At 50.5% G+C, this 23,548-nt stretch overlaps 2 protein-coding genes and 1 long non-coding RNA gene across 10 annotated transcripts in view; 2 read left to right on the top strand and 1 right to left on the bottom strand.

Annotated features, from left to right (window-relative positions):
• Positions 1-14,615, bottom strand: part of LOC140398084 (uncharacterized) — an 80,096-nt gene extending 65,481 nt beyond the window's left edge. For both annotated transcript variants that reach the window (XR_011937408.1, XR_011937407.1), the window contains exon 1: positions 14,462-14,615. This is a non-coding gene — a long non-coding RNA (uncharacterized lncRNA). The remainder of the gene's footprint in view (positions 1-14,461) is intronic.
• Positions 1-15,123, top strand: part of pou2f3 (POU class 2 homeobox 3) — a 97,111-nt gene extending 81,988 nt beyond the window's left edge. For 2 of the 5 annotated variants that reach the window (XM_072486292.1, XM_072486290.1), the window contains exons 10-13: positions 2,152-2,313; positions 11,349-11,415; positions 12,598-12,703; positions 13,711-15,123. In XM_072486292.1, the coding sequence (XP_072342393.1) occupies positions 2,152-2,313; positions 11,349-11,415; positions 12,598-12,703; positions 13,711-13,750 (375 nt within the window). In that variant the 3' untranslated portion in view covers positions 13,751-15,123. The remainder of the gene's footprint in view (positions 1-2,151; positions 2,314-11,348; positions 11,416-12,597; positions 12,704-13,710) is intronic. The other 3 variants (XM_072486291.1, XM_072486294.1, XM_072486293.1) reach the window with 3 other exon arrangements.
• Positions 15,124-15,316: 193 nt separating this feature from the next.
• Positions 15,317-23,548, top strand: part of tlcd5b (TLC domain containing 5b) — a 42,111-nt gene continuing 33,879 nt past the window's right edge. The window contains exon 1 of one of the 3 annotated variants that reach the window (XM_072486295.1): positions 15,317-15,429. The gene's annotated coding sequence lies outside the window, so the exon portion shown is untranslated. Of the gene's footprint in view, positions 15,430-15,477; positions 15,657-23,548 lie in introns of those variants that run through there. The other 2 variants (XM_072486296.1, XM_072486297.1) reach the window with 2 other exon arrangements.

Genomic DNA, 23,548 nt, shown 5'->3' with positions numbered 1-23,548 from the left:
CCGACCTCCCGTATCCAAGACTATTCTACCTGCATTAAACACCACCCGCTTATTGATCAGGATCGCTACCCCTCTAGTCTTTGAATCTAGTCCCGAGTGAAAGACCTGACTGACCCAGCCTTTCCTCAGTCTAACCTGGTCCGTAACTCTAAGGTGCTTCTAATGCAACATTACCATGTCCGCCTTCAATCCCCTAAGATGCGCGAACACGCGTGCCCTTTTGACCGGCTTATTTAACCCTTCAACATTCCAGGTGATCAGTCTAGTTGGGGGGGTCATTGCCCCCACACTCCGCCGATCAGCCATCCCCTTTTTAGGCCCGCCTCCAGCCCGTGCTCCGCATCTCCACCGGTTCATCCCCAGGCAGCCCCCGCCCCCAACCTCCTCTCTGTCCCTGAGCCCAAGTCCCTCCCTCGTCAGCAGAACATTCACCCGCCCCCCTTCCAGTAGTAACACCCTGTAACCCAACCCCTTTACTAAACCAAACTTATGTACACCCCCCCACTGCGCTTCCGAGAGCTAGCTCGCCCAGCTAGCTTGGTGGCCCCCATCCCCGGCGCCAGATAGTCTCCCACCTATTAGCCCCCCCCCCCCCCACCCCCCTCCGCCCATACAAACAAATTCCAACATCAAACAATCCCCACACAATTGCCCAACAGAAACACACCAAGATCAAAACAAGCACCCCTCCATCCCCCAACAGTGCAAATGAAAACCTTAACTCACTCAGCTCTACCGCTGGTTCCAAATCAATTCAAACGGCATCACAAACATCTTCCATGAAACGCAAAATGGGAAACCTTTTACAAAAACAGAGAAACAAAAAGAAAAAACAAAAACATGAACGTTGCAGCCAAGTTCAAAAGTTCCCAATCCATCACCAGCCCTTTCTTTTTCGCAAAGTCCAACGCGTCCTCAGGCGACTCGAAGTAGAAATGCTGATCCTCATGCGTGACCCCGAGACGGGCTGGGTATAACAGTCCAAACTTCACCTTTTTCTTAAAAAGGATCGACCTAATCTGATTGAAGCCTGCCCTCCTCCTGGCCACCTCTACACTCAGGTCCTGGTAAACCCGCAGGATGCTACTGTCCCATTTACAGCTCCGTGTCTGCTTGGCCCACTGTAGAATGCGCTCCTTATTCCAGAACCTGTGGAATCTCACCACCATTGCCCTCCGGGGGGGGGTTCTGCCAGCGGGACCTATTTTCTAGGTCCCCCACCTTCTCCAAGAGCTTCTTCTGCTGGTCCCTCAGCATCCCCACCTCCAGCTCCACCCCAGTCTGATGTTCCTCCTGCTCAGCCAGCGCCTTCTCCACCTTCTGGATCGCACGATCCTGGGTGTCCAATCTATGCTCCAACCGCTCAATCGATTCTTTTATCGGGTCCAAGCAGTCCCGTTTCTGCATAGCAAAGCCTTCCTGAATGACTTGCTTCAGCTGCTCCATAGACTGCTGGGTCGACAAGCCAGAGGTCCGAACCTCTGCCATGCTGTCTTCTGTTGCTGCTACAGCCCAAGCCTCCTCTATCTTTTTGTTTTGCCCTTACGAACACTTCTAGTCCTTCTCTCCACGCACCGAAGTGGGAATTCAGTAAACAATTGCCACTAACATCCATTTTTACAATTCAAGTCCGGTAGAAAAACGGGGGAAAGGTCCAAAAGTCCGACCAGAGAGGGAGCCACCAAATGTGCGACTTACTCCTTCATGGCCTCCACCGGAAGTCCACACAGACATTTTTCTGACTACTACTTTAGTTCTATATTTAAAAAATTCACTTGGGTTTATTGGGTCTGACCAACCCATTACACAATCTAACCTTAAATTTTAGACTCCAGTAATTTCCCAGCAACAGATGTGTGGTTAACAGGTCTGTAATTCCATGATTTTCCTCTTGCCTTTCTGATCCATGCACAAGGAAACCGTGAGCCTTTTCCTCCATCCAATTCGATCATGGTTGGTCCGTATCTTAACTCCACCTATCTTCCTTGGCTCTCTAATACTTCGATCTGTTCAAGAAAGCTACTGTCAACAAATATCCTCCATTATACCTCATCTTTGCAGGATATTTTTCCTCATCTCGGACGCCCATAGTTAGATTGTGGTGCAGAATGCAGCAACTTTTAATTCTGAAATGATCTAATTCCATATCAGAACTCGAAACCCAGCTCTGAGGAAATTGTGATGATTGCAGAGCAGTTGTCAATGGAGAAGGAAGTAGTCCGTGTCTGGTTCTGTAACCGACGTCAGAAAGAGAAGAGGATTAACTACCCGGCAGCTACATCCATCAAACCTCCGATATACAGCTCGCGGTTGGTGAGTCTCTCTCCCTGAAAGTGGCTGCTACTGATTTTTATTTGTCTTGTCCTCTTGGGAACTGTCTCACATGGTACACCTGTATTCTGTACCAGGACAACAGGTCTCATCCCATATAAACCTGGTAACACTGACAGGATTTTGCAGAAAGTGCTGTAACTTGTCAATGGACAGTGCTCACCATCAGTTGAACTTACCCTGTCCATTTAATCTTCCATTTTCTACAGTAAGTTGCTGCAAATGGAAGTTAGAAACAGCACAGTGTCCTCTACATGCCAAAGCAACTTTATCTCCTTAACCGGGATTGTAACCTTTAACTGCAAAAGGCCTGAATAAGTATGCATCATATCAGGTACACAGAAGATTTTTACATTAAAAAAATTAATACATTTTGAAAAGAAACTAGTAAAATCTGGAGGAATGAGACTCTTTTAATGATTAATTTTCAAAACTGGAGAGGTTGACTTGTAACAATAACACCACACATGATCCCGATATTCCTGCAAGACACGCAACTGAAGGTTTTGCATCAATTACAATATCTGCCTCAAGGAACAAAGAACAGGACAGTACAGCACAGGCCTCCAAGCCCGCGCCGACCATGCTGCCTGTCTAAACTATAACCTTCTGCATTTCGGGGTCCGTATCCCTCTTTTCCCATCCTATTCATGTATTTGTCAAGATGCCTCTTAAATGCTGCTATCATATCTGCTACCCCCATCTCCCCTGGCAGAGGGTCCAGGCACTCGCCATCCTCTATGTAAAAAGAAATTGCACATCTCCTCGTTACTTAAACCTGTGTCCCCTGGTAATTGACTTTTCCACCCTGAGAAAAAGCATCTGACTATCCACTCTGTACATGCCACTCATAATTACCCTCAACCTCCATTGTTCCAGTGAAAATAACCCAAGTTTATCCAACCTCTCCTCATAGCTAAACCTTCCAAACCAAGCAATATCTGGTAGCACGGGGGTTAACACTGTTGCTTCACAGCACCAGGGACCCCGGTTCGATTCCTGGCTTAGGTCACTGTCTGTGTGAAGTCTGCACGTTTTGTCCCGTGTCTGCGTGGGTTTCCTCCGGGTGCTCCGGTTTCCTCCCACAATCCAAAGATGTGCGGGTTAGGTGAATTGGCCAATGATAAATTGCCCTTAATGTCCAAATTGCCCTTGGTGTTGGGTGAAGGTGTTGAGTTTGGGTAGGGTGCTCTTTCCAAGAGCCGGTGCAGACTCAAAGGGCCGAATGGCCTCCTTCTGCACTGTAAATTCAATGATAATCTATGATTAATCTAGGACAAAGGTTCGGCACAACATCGTGGGCCGAAGGGCCTGTTCTGTGCTGTATTTTCTATGTTCTATGTTCTATGCTCCGGTTTCCTCCCACAAGTCCTGAAAGATGTGCTGTTAGGTAATTAGGACATTCTAAATTCTCCCTCTGTGTACCCGAGCAGGCGCCGGAATGCGGCGACGAGGGGCTTTTCACGGTAACTTCATTGCAGTGTTAATGTAAGCCTACTTGTGGCAATAAAGATTATTGTTATTATTAAATATCCTGGTAAACCTCTTCTGTATTCTCTCCAAAGCATCTACATCCTTCTGGTAGTGTGGCGACCAGAATTGTACACAATATTCCAAATGTGGCCTCACCAAGGTTCTGTACAGCTGCAACATGACTTGCCAATTTTTATACTCAATGCCCCGGCCGATGAAGGCAAGCATGCCGTATGCCTTCTTGGCTGCCTTATCCACCTGCGTTGCCATTTTCAGTGACCTGTAGACCTGTACGCCCAGATCTCTCTCCCTACTGAGGGTTCTGCCATTTACTGTATAATTCCCACCTGTATTCCAAAATGCATTCCCTCAGAATTGTCCGGATTAAACTCCCATCTGCCATTTCTCCACCCAAGTCTCTAACCGATCTGTATCCTGACGATCCTCATCACTATCTCACTATCTGCAACTCTATCAATCTTTTGTGTCGTCCGCAAACTTGCCAATCAGACCAGTTACATTTTTCTCCCAACATTTATATATACTACAAGCAACATAAGTCCCAGAACTGATTCCTGCGGAACACCACTAGTCACAGCCCTCCATTCAGAAAAGCACCTTCCCCCGCTACTCTCTGCCTTCTATGACCGAGCCAGTTCTGTATCCATCTTGCCAGCTCACCTCTGATCCTGTGTGACATCACCTTTTGTACCAGTCTGCAATGAGGGACCTTGTCAAAGGCCTTACTGAAGTCCATGGAGAGAACAGCCACTGCCCTTCCTTCATCAATCATGTTCGTCACGTCTTCAAAAGACTGAGCCACAACCTCACTTTCGCTAATAAGTCCATTTGTTTCCAAATGTGAGTAAATCCTGTCCCTAAGAATCTTTTCCAATAATTTCCCTTCCAGTGACTCAAGACTCGCCGGCCTATAATTTCCTGAATTATTCCTGCTACCCTTTTTAAACAAAGGAACAACATTGGTTATTCTCCAGTCCTCTGGCTGTAGCCAATGAGGATACAAAGATTTCTGTCAAGGCCCCAGCAATTTCCTCCCTTGCCTCCCTCCGTATTCTGGGGTAGATCCCGTCAGGCCTTGGGGACGTATCTGCCTGAATACTTTTTAAGATGCCCAACACCACCTCCTTTTTGATAATCGACATGACCCAGAATATCTACACATGCTTAATAATAATAATAGTAATAATCTTTTTATTAGTGTCACAAGTAGGCTTACATTAACACTGCAATGAAGTTACTGTGAAAATCCCCTAGTCTCCACACTCTGGCGACTGTTCGGGTACACAGAGGGAGAATTCAGAATGTCCAATTCACCTAACAAGCACATCTTTCGGGACTTGTGGGAGGAAACCGGAGCACCTGGAGGAAGCCCATGCAGACACTGGGAGAAATTGCAGACTCCGCACAGGCAGTGACCCAAGCGGGAATCGAACGACCCTGGCGCTGTGAAGCAACAATGCTAACCACTGCTACTGTGCTGCCCTTCCCACGACTCATCATCCACCAAATCCTTCTCTTTGGTGAATATTGATGAAAAGTACTCATTTAGTACCTCACCCATTTCCTCTGGCTCCATGGATAGATTCCCTCCTCTGTCCTTGAGCGGGCCAACCCTTTCCCTGGCTACCCACTTTATATGTGTAAAATTGCTTGGGATTCTCCTTAATCCTGTTTGCCAAGGACTTTTCATGGCCCCTTTTAACCCTCCTAACTCCTTGCTTAAGTTTTTTTTCTACTTTATATTCTTCAAGGGCTTTGTTTGTTCTGAGCCTTCTAGACTTTTCGAATGCTTCCTTTTTCTTTTTGGCTAGGCTCACAATATCCCTCGTTATCCAAGGTTCCCAAAACTTGCCATACTTATCCTTCTTCCTCACAGTAACATGCCGGTGAAAAGCATGCACATGTCAGATGTTGATTTACCCTCAAACAGCCGGCCCCAGTCTAAATTCTTCAGTTCCTGCCTAATATGTTATAATTAGCCTTCCCCCAATTTAGCACCTTCACCCGAGGACCACTCTTATCCTTATCCACAAGTACCTTAAAACTTAGGAATTCTGGCCACTGTTTCCGAAATGCTGTCCTGCTGAAACTTCGATCACCTGGTTGGGCTCATTCCCCAATACCAGGTCCCATACAGTCCCTTACCTAGTTGGACTATCTACATATTGTTTCAAGGAGCCTTCCTGGATACACCTTACAAATTCTGCCCCATGAGTCCCTGTCAATTTAGGGAAGTTAAAATCACCCACCACAACAATCATGTTGCATTTACATCTTCCAAATTTGTCTACATATCTGCTCCTCTATCCCCCGCTGTCTGTTGGGAGGCCTGTAGTAAACCCCCAACATTGTGATTGCATTCTTCCTATTCCTGAGCTCTACGCATATTGCCTCGCTCTATGAGCCCTCCCGAGATGTCCTCCCTCAATAGATTTAGATTTATTGTCACGTGTACCGAGGTACAGTGAAAAGTATTGTTCTGTGTATAGTCCAGGCAGATTGCTCCATACATGAAAACATAGAACATTCTATAAATACATGAGGATATGTAAACATAGACAGCGAGTGAAGTATACGGTATATAGTGCTACAACTGTAGAGATGATGTGTAGGAAGATCAGTTCCAGCTCTAAGAGGGTCATTCAGGAGTCTTGTAACAGCAGGAAAGAAGCTGTGTTTGAATCTGTTGGTGCGTGTTCTCAAACTGCCCGATGGAAGAATGACTAGCCCAGGTGGGAGGGATCTTTGATTATGCTGCCCGCTTTCCCAAGGCAGTGGGAGGTGTAGACAGAGTCAATGGGTGGAAGGCGGGCTTGCGTGATGGACTGGTCTGTACAGCTGTGATGTTCTCCTTAACAAGTAAAGCAACTCCCCCATCCCTTTTACATCTCCCTCTATCCCGCCTGAAGCATCTAAATCCTTTGTTGCTGATTGGCTCCTTGTTGCTGCTCATTCGTTCAGCGGACATTGTATTTGCCAGGAACTATTCCACTGATGACTATACCTGCGGGAAGTGCACCCAACTCCAGCTCCTCAAAGACCGTGTTAGGGAACTGAAGCTGGATGAACTTCGGATCATCCGGGAGGCAGAGGGGGTGATTGAGAAGAGTTACAGGGAGGTAACCACACCCAAGGTACAGGACAAGAGTAGCTGGGTTTCAGTCAGGGGAAAGAAAACAAACAGGCAGACAGTGCAGGGATCCCTCGTGGTCGTTCCTCTTCAAAACAAGTATACCATTTTGGATGCTGTTGGGGGGGGATGACCTACCGGGGGAAGGCCCTAGCAGCCAGGTCTCTGGCACTGAGTCTGGCTCTGGGGCTCAGAAGGGAAGGGCGAGAATAGAAAAGCAATAGTAGTAGGAGATTCAATGGTTAGGGGAATAGATAGGAGATTCTGTGGTCGCGAGCGAGACTCCCGGAAGGTATGTTGCCTCCCGGGTGCCAGGGCCAGGGATGTCTCGGATCGTGTCTTCAGGATCCTTAAGGGGGAGGGGGAGCAGCCAGAAGTCGTGGTGCACATTGGTACCAACGACGTAGGTAGGAAAAGGGGTGTGGAGGTAATAAACGAGTTTAGGGAGTTAGGCTGGAAGTTAAAAGCCAGGACAGACAGAGTTGTCATCTCTGGTTTGTTGCCGGTGCCACGCGATAGCGAGGCTAGGAATAGGGAGAGAGTACAGCTGAACACGTGGCTGCAGGAATGGTGTAGGAGGGAGGGCTTCAGGTATTTGGATAATTGGAGCGCATTCTGGGAAGGTGGGACCTGTACAAGCAGGACGGGTTGCATCTGAACCAGAGGGGCACCAATATCCTGGGAGGGAGGTTTTCTAGTACTCTTCGGGAGTGTTTAAACTAATTTGGCAGGGGAATGGGAACCGGATTTGTAGTCCAGCAACTAAGGTGGCCGATATTCAGGACTCCAAAGCATTTAGTGAGGCAGTGGGGAAGGGAACACTGACAAAGGAGAGTACTTGCAGGCACGGAGATGGGTTGAAGTGTGTATACTTCAACGCAAGAAGCATCAGGAATAAGGTGGGTGAACTTAAGGCATGGATCGGTACTTGGGACTACGATCTGGTGGCCATCACGGAAAATTGGATAGAAGAGGGGCAGAAATGGCTGTTGGAGGTCCCTGGTTATAGATGTTTCAATAAGATTAGGGAGGGTCGTAAAAGAGGTGGGGGGGGGGGTGACAGAGATAGCATAACAGCTGCAGAAAGGCAGTTCGAGGAGTATCTGCCTACTGAGGTAGTATGGGTTGAAGTCAGAAATAGGAAAGGAGCAGTCACCTTGTTAGGAGTTTTCTATAGGCCCCCCAATAGTAACAGAGATGTGGAGGAACAGATTGGGAAACAGATTTTGGAAAGGTGCAGAAGTCATAGGGTAGTAGTCATGGGTGACTTCAATTTCCCAAACATTGAGTGGAAACTCTTTAGATCAAATAGTTTGGATGGGGTGGTGTTTGTGCAGTGTGTCCAGGAAGTTTTTCTAACACAGTATGTAGATTGTCCGACCAGAGGGGAGGCAATATTGGATTTGGTACTTGGTAATGAACCAGGGCAAGTGATAGATTTGTTAGTGGGGGAGCACTTTGGAGATAGTGACCACAATTCTGTGACTTTCACTTTCGTAATGGAGAGGGATAGGTGCGTGCAACAGGGCAAGGTTTACAATTGGGGGAAGGGTAAATACGATGTTGTCAGACAAGAATTGAATGCATAAGTTGGGAACATCGGCTGTCAGGGAAGGACACAAGTGAAATGTGGAACTTGTTCAAGGAACAGGTACTACGTGTCCTTGATATGTATATCCCTGTCAGGCAGGGAAGAGATGGTCGAGTGAGGGAACCATGGTTGACAAGAGAGGTTGAATGTCTTGTTAAGAGGAAAAAGGAGACTTCTGTGAGGCTGAGGAAACAGGGCGCTGGAGGGATACAAGATAGCCAGGAGGGGACTGAAGAAAGGGATTAGGAGAGCTAAGAGAGGGCATGAACAATCTTTGGCGGGTAGGATCAAGGAAAACCCCAGGCCTTTTACACATATGTGAGAAATATGAGAATGACTAGAGCGAGGGTAGATCCAATCAAGGACCATAGCGGGAGATTGTGTATTGAGTCTGAAGAGATAGGAGAGGTCTTGAACGAGTACTTTTCTTCTGTATTTACAAATGAGAGGGGCCATATTGTTGGAGAGGACAGTGTGAAACAGACTGGTAAGCTCGAGGAAATACTTGGTAGGAAGGAAGATGTGTTGGGCATTTTGAAAAACTTGAGGATAGACATATCCCCCGGGCCTGACGGGATATATCCAAGGATTCTATGGGAAGCAAGAGATGAAATTGCAGAGACGTTGGCAATGATCTTTTCTTCCTCACTGTCAACAGGGGTGGTACCAGGGGATTGGAGAGTGGCGAATGTCGTGCCCCTATTCAAAAAAGGGACTAGGGATAACCCTGGGAATTACACGCCAGTTAGTCTTACTTCGGTGGTAGGCAAAGTAATGGAAAGGGTACTGAAGGATAGGATTTCTGAGCATCTGGAAAGACACTGCTTGATTAGGGATAGTCAGCACGGATTTGTGAGGGGTAGGTCTTGCCTTACAAGTCTTATTGAATTCTTTGAGGAGGTGACCAAGCATGTGGATGAAGGTAAAGCAGTGGATGTAGTGTACATGGATTTTAGTAAGGCATTTGATAAGGTTCCCCATTGTAGGCTTATGCAGAATGTAAGGAGGCATGGGATAGTGGGAAATTTGGCCAGTTGGATAACAAACTGGCTAACCGATAGAAGTCAGAGAGTGGTGGTGGATGGTAAATATTCAGCCTGGAGCCCAGTTACCAGTGGTGTACCGCAGGGATCAGTTCTGGGTCCTCTGCTGTTTGTCATTTTCATTAATGACTTGGATGAGGGAGTTGAAGGGTGGGTCAGTAAATTTGCAGATGATACGAAGATTGGTGGAGTTGTGGATAGTGAGGAGGGCTGTTGTCGGCTGCAAAGAGACATAGATAGGATGCAGAGCTGTGCTGAGAAGTGGCAGATGGAGTTTAACCCTGAAAAGTGTGAGGTTGTCCATTTTGGAAGGACAAATATGAATGCGGAATACAGGGTTAACGGTAGAGTTCTTGGCAATGTGGAGGAGCAGAGAGATCTTGGGGTCTATGTTCATACATCTTTGAAAGTTGCCACTCAAGTGGATAGAGCTGTGAAGAAGGCCTATGGTGTGCTCGCGTTCATTAACAGAAGGATTGAATTTAAGAGCCGTGAGGTGATGATGCAGCTGTACAAAACTTTGGTAAGGCCACATTTGGAGTACTGTGTACAGTGCTGGTGGCCTCATTTTAGAAAGGATGTGGAAGCTTTGGAAAAGGTGCAAAGGAGATTTACCAGGATGTTGCCTGGAATGGAGAGGAGGTCTTACAAGGAAAGGTTGAGGGTGCTAGGCCTTTTCTCATTAGAACGGAGAAGGATGAGAGGCGACTTGATAGAGGTTTATAAGATGATCAGGGGAATAGATAGAGTAGACAGTCGGACTTTTACCCCAGGTGGAACAAACCATTACAAGGGGACATAAATTTAAGGTGAATGGTGGAAGATATAGGGGGGATGTCAGAGGTAGGTTCTTTACCCAGAGAGTAGTGGGGGCATGGAATGCACTGCCTGTGGAAGTAGTTGAGTCGGAAACATTAGGGACCTTCAAGCAGCTATTGGATAGGTACATGGATTACGGTAGAATGATATAGTGTAGATTAATTTGTTCTTAAGGGCAGCACGGTAGCATTGTGGATAGCACAATTGCTTCACAGCTCCAGGGTCCCAGGTTCGATTCTGGCTTGGGTCACTGTCTGTGCGGAGTCTGCACATCCTCTCCGTGTGTGCGTGGGTTTCCTCCGGGTGCTCCGGTTTACTCCCACAGTCCAAAGATGTGCAGGTTAGGCGGATTGGCCATAATAAATTGCCTTTCGTGTTGGATGGAGGTGTTGGCCTTGGGTGGGGTGCTATTTCCGGGAGCCGGTGCAGACTCGATGGTACGAATGGCCTCCTTCTGCACTGTAAATTCTATGATTAATCTAGGACAAAGGTTCGGCACAACATCGTGGGCCGAAGGGCCTGTTCTGTGCTGTATTTTTCTATGTTCTATTAATTGGGGTGACATGGTGACAGTGGTTAGCACCGCTGCCTATCAGCACCAGGGACACGTGTTCAAATCCAGCCTTGGGTGACTGTGTGTGGAGTTTGCATGTTCTCAGTGTCTGTATGGGTTTCCTCCCACAGCCCAAAGATGTGCAGATTAGATGGATTGGCTATGCTAAAATTGACCCTTTAGTGTCCAGAGACGTGCACGTTAGGTGGGGTTACTGAGATAGAGCGGGGGAGTGGGCCTAGGTAGGGTGCTCTTTCAGAGGGTCTGTGCAGACTCAATGGGCCGAATGGCCTCCTGGACTGTAGAGATTCTATGGTAGTTCTTTGTTACTTAGTGGACAATGTATTTAACCTGTGACTTAATTTATCTGGAACTTGACTGTTGTAGGTTTCTGCTTCGGGATCCCTCGACCCTCTGATTGTGACACAGGTACACAGCAGTCTGAATGCAACAGGTAAGAGCTCCCACAACATCATCACTTTATCAAAGTTCTCAGGAATTCAAAGTGGAGGCATTGTAGGTCTCGCTAGGAAAATCACAATGAATATCCTGCATTGTAACTTTCTTTGACAATATTTTTATTCAGGTTTTTTAATATTTTAACATTTTAAATATACAGCACAACAAAGCCAAAAGAAACAAAGCGCCCCCCCCCCCCCCCCCCAACCCAGGAACAGCTGACGGTAACCAACTCTTTAAAATGTAATATAAACAAATCCCATCTCTTGTGGAACCCCTCGCTCGACCCCTCAAAACAAATTTGACCTTCTCTAAATACAAAAGTTCCATCAGATCCCCCAGCCACACGGTGGAGGGACTGACCTTCAACCCAACAGCATCCACCTGTAAGCAATCAGCGAGGCGAAGGCTATAACATCTGCCCCCACTCCCATCTGCAACTCCGGCAAATCCTGGGGCAGCACGGTGGTGCAGTGGTTAGCACTGCGGCCTACGGCGCTGAGGACCCGGGTTTGAAGCCTGGCCCTGGGTCACTGTCTGTGTGGAGTTTGCACATTCTCCCCGTATCTGTGTGGATTTCACCCCCACAACCCAAAGATTGCAGGGTAGGTGGGTTGGCCACGCTAAATTGCCCCTTAATTTAAAAAAAAATATTCCGGCAAATCCGACACCCCAAATATGGCCCCAGGGGACTGGGCGCTAAGTGCACTTGCACGATTGCCAAGAATGATCTTGCACGTGCTAAAGAGCGGCCCCCGAACTTTCTCCAACTTCGGGCAGGACCAGAACAGATGGTTGGCCGGACCCCTCCTGCACCGTTCAGATGTCCTCCATCCCGTCAAACAATTGGCTCATCCTCGACTTTGCCAGGTGCGCTCTCTCTCTGTACCTCCTTTAGCTGTATCAGCCCCAGCCCCTCTCATCAGGATGAATCCTGCGTTGTAACTTGATGACGGTTATGTGAAAGTGATACATATTCTGCATCAGCTCTAGAGACATCCTTCTGTCATCAAATTATGATCAATTGATCCTTTGATTGCTGCAGTCCTAGCCTGAGCAGGGGGTGTTATTTATTTCTGGAGTACAGATGCTATGGGGTCATTAAGGGGACTCTGCACCCCAGATTGAGTGCTTGAATAGAGAGCGATTCTAAGAGTTTTGGTCTTTTGCCTCCCAGCAGTGTCTACCGGTTTGTCCAACAGACCATCATCACCAATCACGACATCCACTGGAAGCGTCCACAGCTCACTGGGCAGTCAGACTGGACTCAGCACCACTCCCAGGTAAGGAGGGACATGCCAGAAGGAACTGTTAATTCTGACAGGAGCAATAGATTGGAGTAGACCATTTGGTCCTTTGCACCAACTCTACGAAAATCGTGATTGATTTTCTACCTCAACTCCATCATTCTACACCATCCCCATATCTCTTTACCCAAAATTCCATCAATCTGTAACTTGAATATGTTCAATGTGTAAGTATCTGCAGCTCTCTGGGCTAGAGAGTTCCAAAGTTTCACAACCTTTTAAATTAAGATTTTTTTTTCTCCTCTCTATCCTAAAACGTCCGTCCCTTTTTAACACCTTGTTAAAGGGGAACTCCGTTCTTCAACTGGGAAATCCACACCTTGCCAGGTCAAGCCCCTCCACACTCCCCGTGGCCTGCCATTGGCCTGTGGCGGGATCTTCTGATCTCATCGCTGTCGGTGGAGTTTCCCATTCTATGCACTCCCAGCCACCAGGAACCCAGCCGCAGGGGCAGAAGATCCCGCTGGTGAGAATGGCCGGAAAATTCCAGCCTTTGTTTCATGTTACAGCACCTTTCATTCTTCCTAACCCTGGTGCCTAGAATGATCTTTTCTTGCAGACCTTGCACCTCAAAAGAGGATTTTGTACACGTACAAGGGGAAGCACTGATTTTCGAGGCATACTGAATGAGAGATCCGTATCTCTGCTACGTTTTTTGTTCTGGGTTAAAAGTCTTGGTACTTTGTGCTATCATTCTAACTACCCACCATGCACTGCCTTCTGAGCTTCATGAAGGTGTAAACAGTTGCATTGGGTGGGGCGGCCATTAACCTCAATCACAGAGGACTTTAGTGGGAGAAACAACTTCACAGATTTGTGGGTGATCTCTGCAGGTAACCCTTGATCCACCTGCCTTTGAATGTGGTGTGTGTATATTGCCATACAATGTGGTGTGTGTGTGTATATTGCCATACAATGTGGTGTGTGTGTGTATATTGCCATACAATGCTCAGATAGAAACAGCTTCTTTATTTTCTTTGCAGCTCACGGTTCTGGTGGAATGGTCCCTCGTTCCTGCACTGAGGATTCAGCGTTCTGATTACACTATTCTATGACGAGCTTTATCTTTAGCCTTCCACACTCCTCAATGTCCAGTGTCCAAACACGTGGCGAGGATGGATCCGACCAAACCCGCTCACAGCAACCAATGTTTTATATCAGAGTTTTATAAGAGTTTTGTAGAGAGAAGACAAACTATACTGTATTGGATTGATCAAGGTGTTGTCTACTCATCAAAGACTGTTAAAACCTTCACTTTGTGCTATTATGATCTTCTCACTGTGCCCTCCATATGCAAGATCCTATAACAAGTTTCCACGAATCTGTCACTGTGTATAGCCCTGACCTGCAGAGGTTAGTGTTATGCTGAGGAGTATTCCAGGCACATTGCGTTCAGATAAGGTGAACGCCCTTTTAGTTACATTGGAATTTTATATTGTACACATCACTGATTTTTGTTTTAACTTGTGTGATTTACTGGTACAGCCCCCACACTTACAAGGAAGGGCTGCTAACAGCATTGGGAATGGTCACAGACCAAGTGGATTGAGATTAACAGTTGGGCCTTGGGATTTTGTGTATTCTACATAATATTTGGATCTTGAATTGTACATAAAACCAATTATTTAACAAATGGGGAAAAGTCAATGCTGAGAAAAGATTGTGTTGTTCATCCATAATCAATCCTCTAATTCTTCATTGTAACTTACTATAACATTATAGCCTTTTGCTCACCACCTAATGCTGTAAGCACAGTTGTCCCGTCTCTGGCCTTCCTGCTCAGACAGCCACCTTGGATTATTAAATGCCTGCTGCTCTCTGCTCCGAGTAAGCAAACCTTAGCAGCACCATGAGGATGGGTGACGATCCAAATCTGTGTGAATGGTTTCTCTATCCCTGCAAAATAAAATTGCTCAGTAATTATTCTTGCTTGCTGATTTAGACAATCTGCTTTCTGAATAGGTTCCCTGGCACGGCAGGTTGTCGCCAATAATTTCCTCTGATATGATCTGCTTCTGCAGTTCTATATGATTTACCTGAAGTAAACTTCCCAAAGCTCTATCATTACCTACTTCACACAGAGCTTCCTAGTCCAGCTCGAAGCACATCCCAATATTACAATGTCATTTTTCATATAGGAAGTGATCATTATTACCGCTCAGCTCCCCTTTTCTAAGATTTTCTGTATCAACTGAATCCTATTCTTTAGTAACTTTGCAGAATGTATTTAATTGTTCTCTTCCCGAGAGGGAGAATGAAGGGATAGCAGAATGTACAATGATTGTGCTGTTTTTGTTCTGCAGTTGATGATTGCAAATAGATAATCTGAATGTGGAATGTATTGCGCAGATATCGGAGCCGGTGTCTCACACTGAAATACAAAGTTTTTTGGAATAGTTTGATGGTTTTCCTCACTCACTGCTGAATGTGTAGCCGCGGCCTGGGCTCCTCCCCAATCGGCAAAGTCGTGACAATGAAGTTCCCTCCCGCACAATGTGCACCTGCCGGGAGAGGACAGGCGGGAGCCCGGGAGGCGGGAGGCGGGGGGGCCGGGAGGCGGGAGGCGGGGGGGCCGGGAGGCGGGAAGCCCGGGAGGCGGGAGCCCGGGAGCGGGAGCCCGGGAGGCGGGAGCAGAGGCTGACACCGGAATGCAGGTGACCGCAGTCAGAGTTGGAGAGAAGCTGGAGTCTCCGCCTCCTGGGGTCAGTGATGCAGGAAGGCGCCATTCTGGGCTGACGTGTCCCCCCCCCCCCCCCCGGGAGCGGCCCCGAGGCGGCGGCGCCTTCACCGGCCCGGGCTGCTCTCCCCGCTCACACCGGCCGGGGGCGCTGCCGCCGGAGGTCGCGGACTGAGTGAGGCCGGAGCCGGGAGGCCCGGTGACGGGGGGGCCGGAGCCGGGAGGCCCGGTGACGGGGGGGCCGGTGTGGGGGTGAGTCCGGCCGGCCGGGGAGCGGCCTGCTCTTTGCTCCGGAGTTTCCATGGAAACGGGGCCGATTGTGAAAGGGAGGGTCTGGGGGAGGGGGGATTGGGGCTGTGGGGGGGAGGGGGGATTGGGGCTGTGGGGGGGAGGGGGGATTGGGGCTGTGGGGGGGAGGGGGGCTGTGGGGGAGGGGGGCTGTGGGGGGGAGGGGGGCTGTGGGGGGCTGTGGGGGAGAGGGGGGCTGTGGGGGGGAGGGGGGAGGGGGGCTGTGGGGGGGAGGGGGGAGGGGGGCTGTGGGGGGGAGGGGGGCTGTGGGGGGGAGGGGGGCTGTGGGGGGGAGGGGGGCTGTGGGGGGGAGGGGGGAGGAGGGGGGCTGTGGGGGAGAGGGGGGCTGTGGGGGAGAGGGGGGCTGTGGGGGGGAGGGGGGAGGGGGGCTGTGGGGGGGAGGGGGGAGGGGGGCTGTGGGGGGGAGGGGGAGGGGGGCTGTGGGGGGGAGGGGGAGGGGGGCTGTGGGGGGGAGGGGGGCTGTGGGGGGGAGGGGGGCTGTGGGGGGGAGGGGGGAGGGGGGCTGTGGGGGGGAGGGGGGAGGGGGGCTGTGGGGGGGAGGGGGGCTGTGGGGGGGAGGGGGGAGGGGGGCTGTGGGGGGGAGGGGGGCTGTGGGGGGGAGGGGGCTGTGGGGGGGAGGGGGGCTGTGGGGGGGAGGGGGGCTGTGGGGGGGAGGGGGGCTGTGGGGGGGAGGGGGGAGGGGGGCTGTGGGGGGGAGGGGGGAGGGGGGCTGTGGGGGGGAGGGGGGAGGGGGGCTGTGGGGGGGGGGAGGGGGGCTGTGGGGGGGAGGGGGCTGTGGGGGGGGAGGGGGGCTGTGGGGGAGGGGGGCTGTGGGGGGGAGGGGGGAGGGGGGCTGTGGGGGGGAGGGGGCTGGGGGGGAGGGGGGAGGGGGGCTGTGGGGGGGAGGGGGCTGGGGGGGAGGGGGGAGGGGGGCTGTGGGGGGGAGGGGGCTGTGGGGGAGGGGGGGAGGGGGGAGGGGGGCTGTGGGGGGGAGGGGGGCTGTGGGGGAGGGGGGCTGTGGGGGGGAGGGGGGCTGTGGGGGGAGGGGGGCTGTGGGGGAGGGGGGCTGTGGGGGAGGGGGGGTTTGGGGGAGGGGGGCTGTGGGGGAGGGGGGGTTTGGGGCTGTGGGGGAGGGGGGGGTTTGGGGCTGTGGGGGAGGGGGGGGGTTTGGGGCTGTGGGGGAGGGGGGGGTTTGGGGCTGTGGGGGAGGGGGGGGTTTGGGGCTGTGGGGGAGGGGGGGTTTGGGGCTGTGGGGGAGGGGGGGGTTTGGGGCTGTGGGGGAGGGGGGGGTTTGGGGCTGTGGGGGAGGGGGGGGTTTGGGGCTGTGGGGGAGGGGGGGGTTTGGGGCTGTGGGGGAGGGGGGGGTTTGGGGCTGTGGGGGAGGGGGGGGTTTGGGGCTGTGGGGGAGGGGGGGGTTTGGGGCTGTGGGGGAGGGGGGGTTTGGGGCTGTGGGGGAGGGGGGATTGGGGCTGTGGGGGAGGGGGGATTGGGGCTGTGGGGGAGGGGGGATTGGGGCTGTGGGGGAGGGGGGATTGGGGCTGTGGGGGAGGGGGGATTGGGGCTGTGGGGGAGGGGGGATTGGGGCTGTGGGGGAGGGGGGATTGGGGCTGTGGGGGAGGGGGGATTGGGGCTGTGGGGGAGGGGGGATTGGGGCTGTGGGGGAGGGGGGATTGGGGCTGTGGGGGAGGGGGGATTGGGGCTGTGGGGGAGGGGGGATTGGGGCTCTGGGGGAGGGGGGATTGGGGCTGTGGGGGAGGGGGGCTGTGGGGGAGGGGGGGTTTGGGGCTGTGGGGGAGGGGGGGGTTTGGGGCTGTGGGGGAGGGGGGGTTTGGGGCTGTGGGGGAGGGGGGGGTTTGGGGCTGTGGGGGAGGGGGGGGTTTGGGGCTGTGGGGGAGGGGGGGGTTTGGGGCTGTGGGGGAGGGGGGGGTTTGGGGCTGTGGGGGAGGGGGGGTTGGGGCTGTGGGGGAGGGGGGATTGGGCCTGGGGGTAGGGCACTTTCAGTGACTCGATGCTGTCTTGGTGGGCTGAATGGCCTCTTGCACTGTCCAGATTCTATCCAGGAGACGGGATTAGAGCTGATGGGACTGTTCAGGATTGGGGTTCAGGTCATTGGTGGGGTTAGGGCTGGGGTGAGGTTAGGGGCTGAGTTGTTAGGGTGATTTGTGTAGTTGGGGTTTGGGTTATGGTTGGGGTGGGTTTGGGTCAGGTTAACGGTCGGGGTGTTGTTGGGTGGGTGTGTGGTTAGGTTGGGTGTGTGGTTAGTGTTGTGGGTGAGGTTAGGTTCGGAGGTTGGGTTAAAGGGCAGGGTTGGGGTTCGGGTTAAAGGGCAGGGTTGGGGTTCGGGTTAAAGCCAGTGTTCCACTTGGTGCAGGGTTAGGGTCAAGAGCGGGGTTAGAAGGGATTTGGGTTGTTGCGGGTTAGAATCGAGGTTAGGATAAGGGGGGGTCTGGTTGATGGTTTGGGTTGGGATTAGGGTCAGGGACAGGGTTGTGTCGATTCATTGTAAGGTTGTAATAATCTTTATTATTGTCACAAGTAGCCTTACATTAACACTGCAATGAAGTTATTGTGAAAATCCCCCAGTTGCCACATTCCGGCGCCTGTTCGGGTACACCGAGGGAGAATTCAAAATGTCCGATTCACCTAACAGCACGTCTTTCGCGACTTGTGGGAGAAAACTGGAGCACCCGGAGGAAACCCACGCAGACACGGGGAGAACGTGCAGACTCACCACAGACAGTGACCCAAGCCAAGAATCAAACTTGGGACTGGTGCTGGAAAGCAACAGTGCTAACTACTGTGCTACCGTGCCTGAGGGTTAGGGTACGGATTTGGGTCTATTTTAGGTTCAGCGATGTGTTTATAGATGGGATTGGGGTTAGGGTCGGGAGCGGGGTTAGGGTCGGGAGCGGGGTTAGGGTCGGGAGCGGGGTTAGGGTCGGGTGCCGGGTTAGGGTCGGGTGCGGGGTTAGGGTCGGGTGCGGGGTTAGGGTCGGATGCGGGGTTAGGGTCGGGTGCGGGGTTAGGGTCGGGTGCGGGGTTAGGGTCGGGTGCGGGGTTAGGGTCGGGTGCGGGGTTAGGGTCGGGTGCGGGGTTAGGGTCGGGAGCGGGGTTAGGGTCGGGAGCGGAGTTAGGGTAGGGTGCTGGGGTTAGGGTTGGGTGCGGGTTTTGGGTCGGGTGCAGGTTTAATGTCCGGTGCGCGGTTTAGATCAGAAATTCATCCCGAGGAGGAAACATGCTGAGGGGAGGACAAGGCATCCATAGCTGACGAGGGAAGCCAAGGACAGCATAAAAGCAAAAGAAAAAACATACAAAGTGGCAAGGATTAGTGGGAAACCAGAGGACATTTAAAAAAGCAATAAGGGGGAAGAAAATGAAATATGAGTGTTAGCTAGCTAGCAATATAAAAGAAGATTGCAAGAGTTTTTTTGCAATAGATAAAGGATAAGAGAGAGGCAAGAATGGACATTGGCCCACTGGAAAATGAGGCTGGAGAAGTAATATTGGATTTGTTTATTGTCACGTGTACCGAGGTACAGTGAAAAATATTTTTCTGCGAGCAGCTCAACAGATCATTAAGTACATGAGAAGAAAAGGGAATAAAAGAAAATACATAATAGAGCAACACAACATATACAATGTAACTACATAAGCACTGGCATCGGGTGAAGCATACAGGGTGTAGTGTTAATGAGGTCAGTCCATAAGAGGGTCATTTAGGAGTCTGGTGACAGTGGGGAAGAAGCTGTTTTTGAGGCTGTTCGTGTGTGTTCTCAGACTTCTGTATCTCCTGCCCGATGGAAGAAGTTGGAAGAGTGAGTAAGCCGGGTGGGAGGGATCTTTGATTATGCTGCCCGCTTTCCCCAGGCAGCGGGAGGTGTAGATGGAGTGAATGGATGGGAGGCAGGTTCGTGTGATGGACTGGGCGGTGTTCACGACTCTCTGAAGTTTCTTGCGGTCCTGGGCCGAACAGTTGCCATACCAGGCTGTGATGCAGCCCGATAGGATGCTTTCTATGGTGCATCTGTAAAAGTTGGTAAGGGTTAATGTGGACATGCTGAATTTCCTTAGTTTCCTGAGGAAGTATAGGCACTGCTGTGCTTTCTTGGTGGTAGCATCAACGTGGGTGGACCAGGACAGAGTTTTGGAGATGTGCACCCCTAGGAATTTGAAACTGCTAACCATCTCCACCTCGGCCCCGTTGATGCTGACAGGGGTGTGTACATTACTTTGCTTCCTGAAGTCAATGACCAGCTCTTTAGTTTTGCTGGCATTGAGGGAAGAGATTGTTGTCGCTACACCACTCCACTAGATTCGCTATCTCCCTCCTGTATTCGGAATCGTCGTTATTCGAGATCCGGCCCACTTTGGTCGTATCGTCAGTAAACTTGTAGATGGAGTTGGGACCAAGGTTTGCCACGCAGTCGTGTGTGTACAGGGAGTAGAGTAGGGGGCTAAGTATACAGCCTTGTGGGGCGCCGGTGTTGAGGACTATTGTGGAGGAGGTGTTGTTGTTCATTCTTACTGACTGTGGTCTGTTGGTCAGAAAATCGAGGATCCAGTTGCAGAGTGGGGAGCCAAGTCCTAGGTTTTGGAGCTTTGATATGAACTTGGCTGGGATTATGGTGTTGAAGGCGGAGCTGTAGTCAATAAATAGGAGTCCTTGTTTTCGAGATGCTCTAGGGATGAGTGTAGGGCCAGGGAAATGGTGTCTGATGTGGACCGGTTGCAGCGGTATGCGAATTGCAGTGGATCAAGGCATTCTGGGAGTATGGAGGTGATGCGCTTCATGATCAACCTCTCGAAGCACTTCATTACGACTGGAGTCAGGGCCACTCGTCCGTAGTCATTGAGGCACGTTGACTGGTTCTTCTTTGGTACCGGTATGATGGTGGTCTTCTTGAAGCAGGTGGGGACCTCGGAGTGGAGTAGGGACAGGTTAAAGATGTCCGCGAATACCTCTGCCAGCTGGTCCGCGCAGGCTCTGAGTGCACGACCAGGGATCCCGTCCAGACCCATCGCCTTCCGAGGGTTCACTTTCAGGAAGGCCAATCTGATTTTGGAAGCTGTGATGGTGGGTATGGGTGAATTATGGGCTGCTGGTGCACTCGACAGCGGATTGTTGGTTACCTGCTCGAACCGAGCATAGAATGCACTGAGTTCATCGGGGAGGGGTGCGCTGCTGCCAGAGATACTGCTCGGCTTCGCTTTGTAGCCCGTTATGTTGTTTAGTCCTTGCCACAACCGCCAAGAGTCTGTCTGTGACTCTAGCTTGGTTTGATATTCTCTCTTGGCATCTAATATTAGGAAACAAAGAAATGACAGAGGAACTGAATAGTTAGTTTGATTGATATTTATTGTCACATGTACCGAAATACAGTGAAAAGTATTTTTCTGTGGCCAAGGGAACGTACACAGTAGACAAAAGAATAATCAACAGAGTAGGATAATCAAGGATATTATTAAACTAGAAAAGGATATTATTAAACTAGAAAGAGTGCAGAAAAGATTTACTAGGATGTTGCCGGGACTTGATGGTTTGAGTTATAAGGAGAGGCTGGATAGACTGGGACTTTTTTCCCTGGAGCGTAGGAGGCTTAGGGGTGATCTTATAGAGGTCTATAAAATAATGAGGGGCATAGATAAGGTAGATAGTCAACATCTTTTCCCAAAGGTAGGGGAGTCTAAAACTAGAGGGCATAGGTTTAAGGTGAGAGGGGAGAGATTCAGAAGGGCCCAGAGGGGCAATTTCTTCACTCAGAGGGTAGTGAGTGTCTGGAATGGGCTGCCAGAGGTAGTAGTAGAGGCGGGTACAATTGTGTCTTTTAAAAAGCATTTAGATAGTTACATGGGTAAGATGGGTATAGAGGGTTATGGGCCAAGTGCGGGCAACTGGGACTAGCTTAATGGTAAAAACTGGGCGGCATGGACTGGTTGGGCCGAAGGGCCTGTTTCCATGCTGTAAACTTCTATGATTCTATGAGTACATTGACAGTGAGAGGTGCATCAACAAATAGTGATTGGTTACAGTGCGGAACAAGGCCAGCCAAGAGCAGCATAGGGCGTTGTGAATAGTGTTCTTACAGGGAACAGATCAGTCCAAGGGCGAGACTCCTGTCTTCACCTATTTTGCACCTGTCTTCATGGGGAAAGGCACCAATGGGATACCAGAACTGCAAGAGAATCAGGGGGCAGAGGTGAGTGAAGTGGACATCATTCAGAGGGCAGCACAGTAGCACAGTGGTTAACACTGTTGCTTCACAGCACCAGGGACCCGGGTTCGATTCCCGGCTTGGGCCACTGTCTGTGCGGAGTCTGCATGTTCTCCCTGTGTCTGTGTGGGTTTCCTCCGGGTGCTCCGGTTTCCTCCCACAAGTCCCTAAAGATGTGCTTGTTCGGTGGATTGGACATTCTAAATTCTCTCTCTCCTCTCTGTGTGAATAGGGGCTTTTCACAGTAACTTCATTGCAGTGTTAATGTAAGCCTATTTGTGACACTAATAAAGATGATTATTAATATTATTACTGGGTTCTGGGAAAACTGAAAGGTCTGAAGGTGGATAGATCACCTGGACTGGATAGACTACACCCCAGGGTCTAAAAGAGATAGCTGAGGAAATTGTGGAGGCATTGGTGATGATCTTTCAGGAACCACTGGAGGCAGGGAGGGTCCCAGAGGACTGGAAAATAGCTCATGTAACATCGCTGTTTAAGAAGGGAGGGAGGCAGAAGATGGGAAATTATAGGCCAATTAGCCTGACTTTGGTTGTTGGTAAGATTTTAGAGTCTATTAATAAGGATGAGATTGCAGAGGAGTTAGAAGTGCATGATAAAATAGAACTGAGTCAGCACGGCTTCATCAAGGGGAGGTCATGCCTGCCAAATCTGTTAGAATTCTTTGAGGAGGTAATGAGGAAGTTAGACAAAGGAGAACCAGTGGACATGATATATTTGGATTTCCAGAAGGCCTTTGACAAGGTGCCGTACAGGATGCTTCTAAATAAAATAAGAGCCCATGTTTTGGGGGCAAGGTACTGGCAAGGATAGAGGATTGGCTGACTGGCAGAAGGCAGAGAGTGGGGATAAAGGGGTCTTTTTCAGGATGGCAGCTGGCGACTAGTGGTGTTCTACAGGGGTCTGTGCTGGGACCACAGCTATTCACGATATACATTAACGATCTGGAAGAAGGAACTTGGACATTGTTGCTAAGTTTGCAGATGATTCAAAGATATGTAGAGGGACAGGTAGTGTTGAGGAAGCTGGCAGGCTGCAGAAGGATTTGGACGGGCTAGGAGAGTGGGCAAGGAAGTGGCAGGTGGAATACAATGTGGAAAAGTGTGAGGTTGTGCACTTTGGTAGGACGAATAGAGGCATAAACATTTCTCTAAATGGGAAAAGGCTTCGGAAATCAGAAGCACAAAGGGACTTAAGAGTCCTAGTTCAGGATTCTCTTAAGGTTAACATGCAGATTTAGTTGGCAGTTAGGAAGGCAAATGTAATGTTAGCATTCCTGTTGATAGAGCTAGAATACAAGACCAGGGATGTACTGCTGAGGCTGTATAAAGCTCTGGTCAGAACCTATTTGGAGTATTGTGAGCAATATTTGGCCCCATATCTAAGGAAGGCTGTGATGGTCCCTGGAATGAAGAGCTTGTCGTATGAGGAACGGTTGAGGACTCTGGGTCTGTACTCGCTGGAGTTTAGAAGGATGAGGGAGGATCTCATTGAAACTTGCAGGATACTGCGAGGCCTGGATAGAGTGGACGTGGAGAGGATGTTTCCACTTGTAGGAAAAACTAGAAGCAGAGGACACAATCTCAGGCTAAAGGGATGATCCTTTAAAACAGAGATGAGGAG

Source organism: Scyliorhinus torazame, chromosome 21 (genome assembly GCF_047496885.1).
Source record: "Scyliorhinus torazame isolate Kashiwa2021f chromosome 21, sScyTor2.1, whole genome shotgun sequence".
Lineage (NCBI taxonomy): Eukaryota > Metazoa > Chordata > Chondrichthyes > Carcharhiniformes > Scyliorhinidae > Scyliorhinus > Scyliorhinus torazame.
Note: the sequence above shows the minus strand (reverse complement) of the source record. Positions and strands in the feature narration are given on the sequence as shown.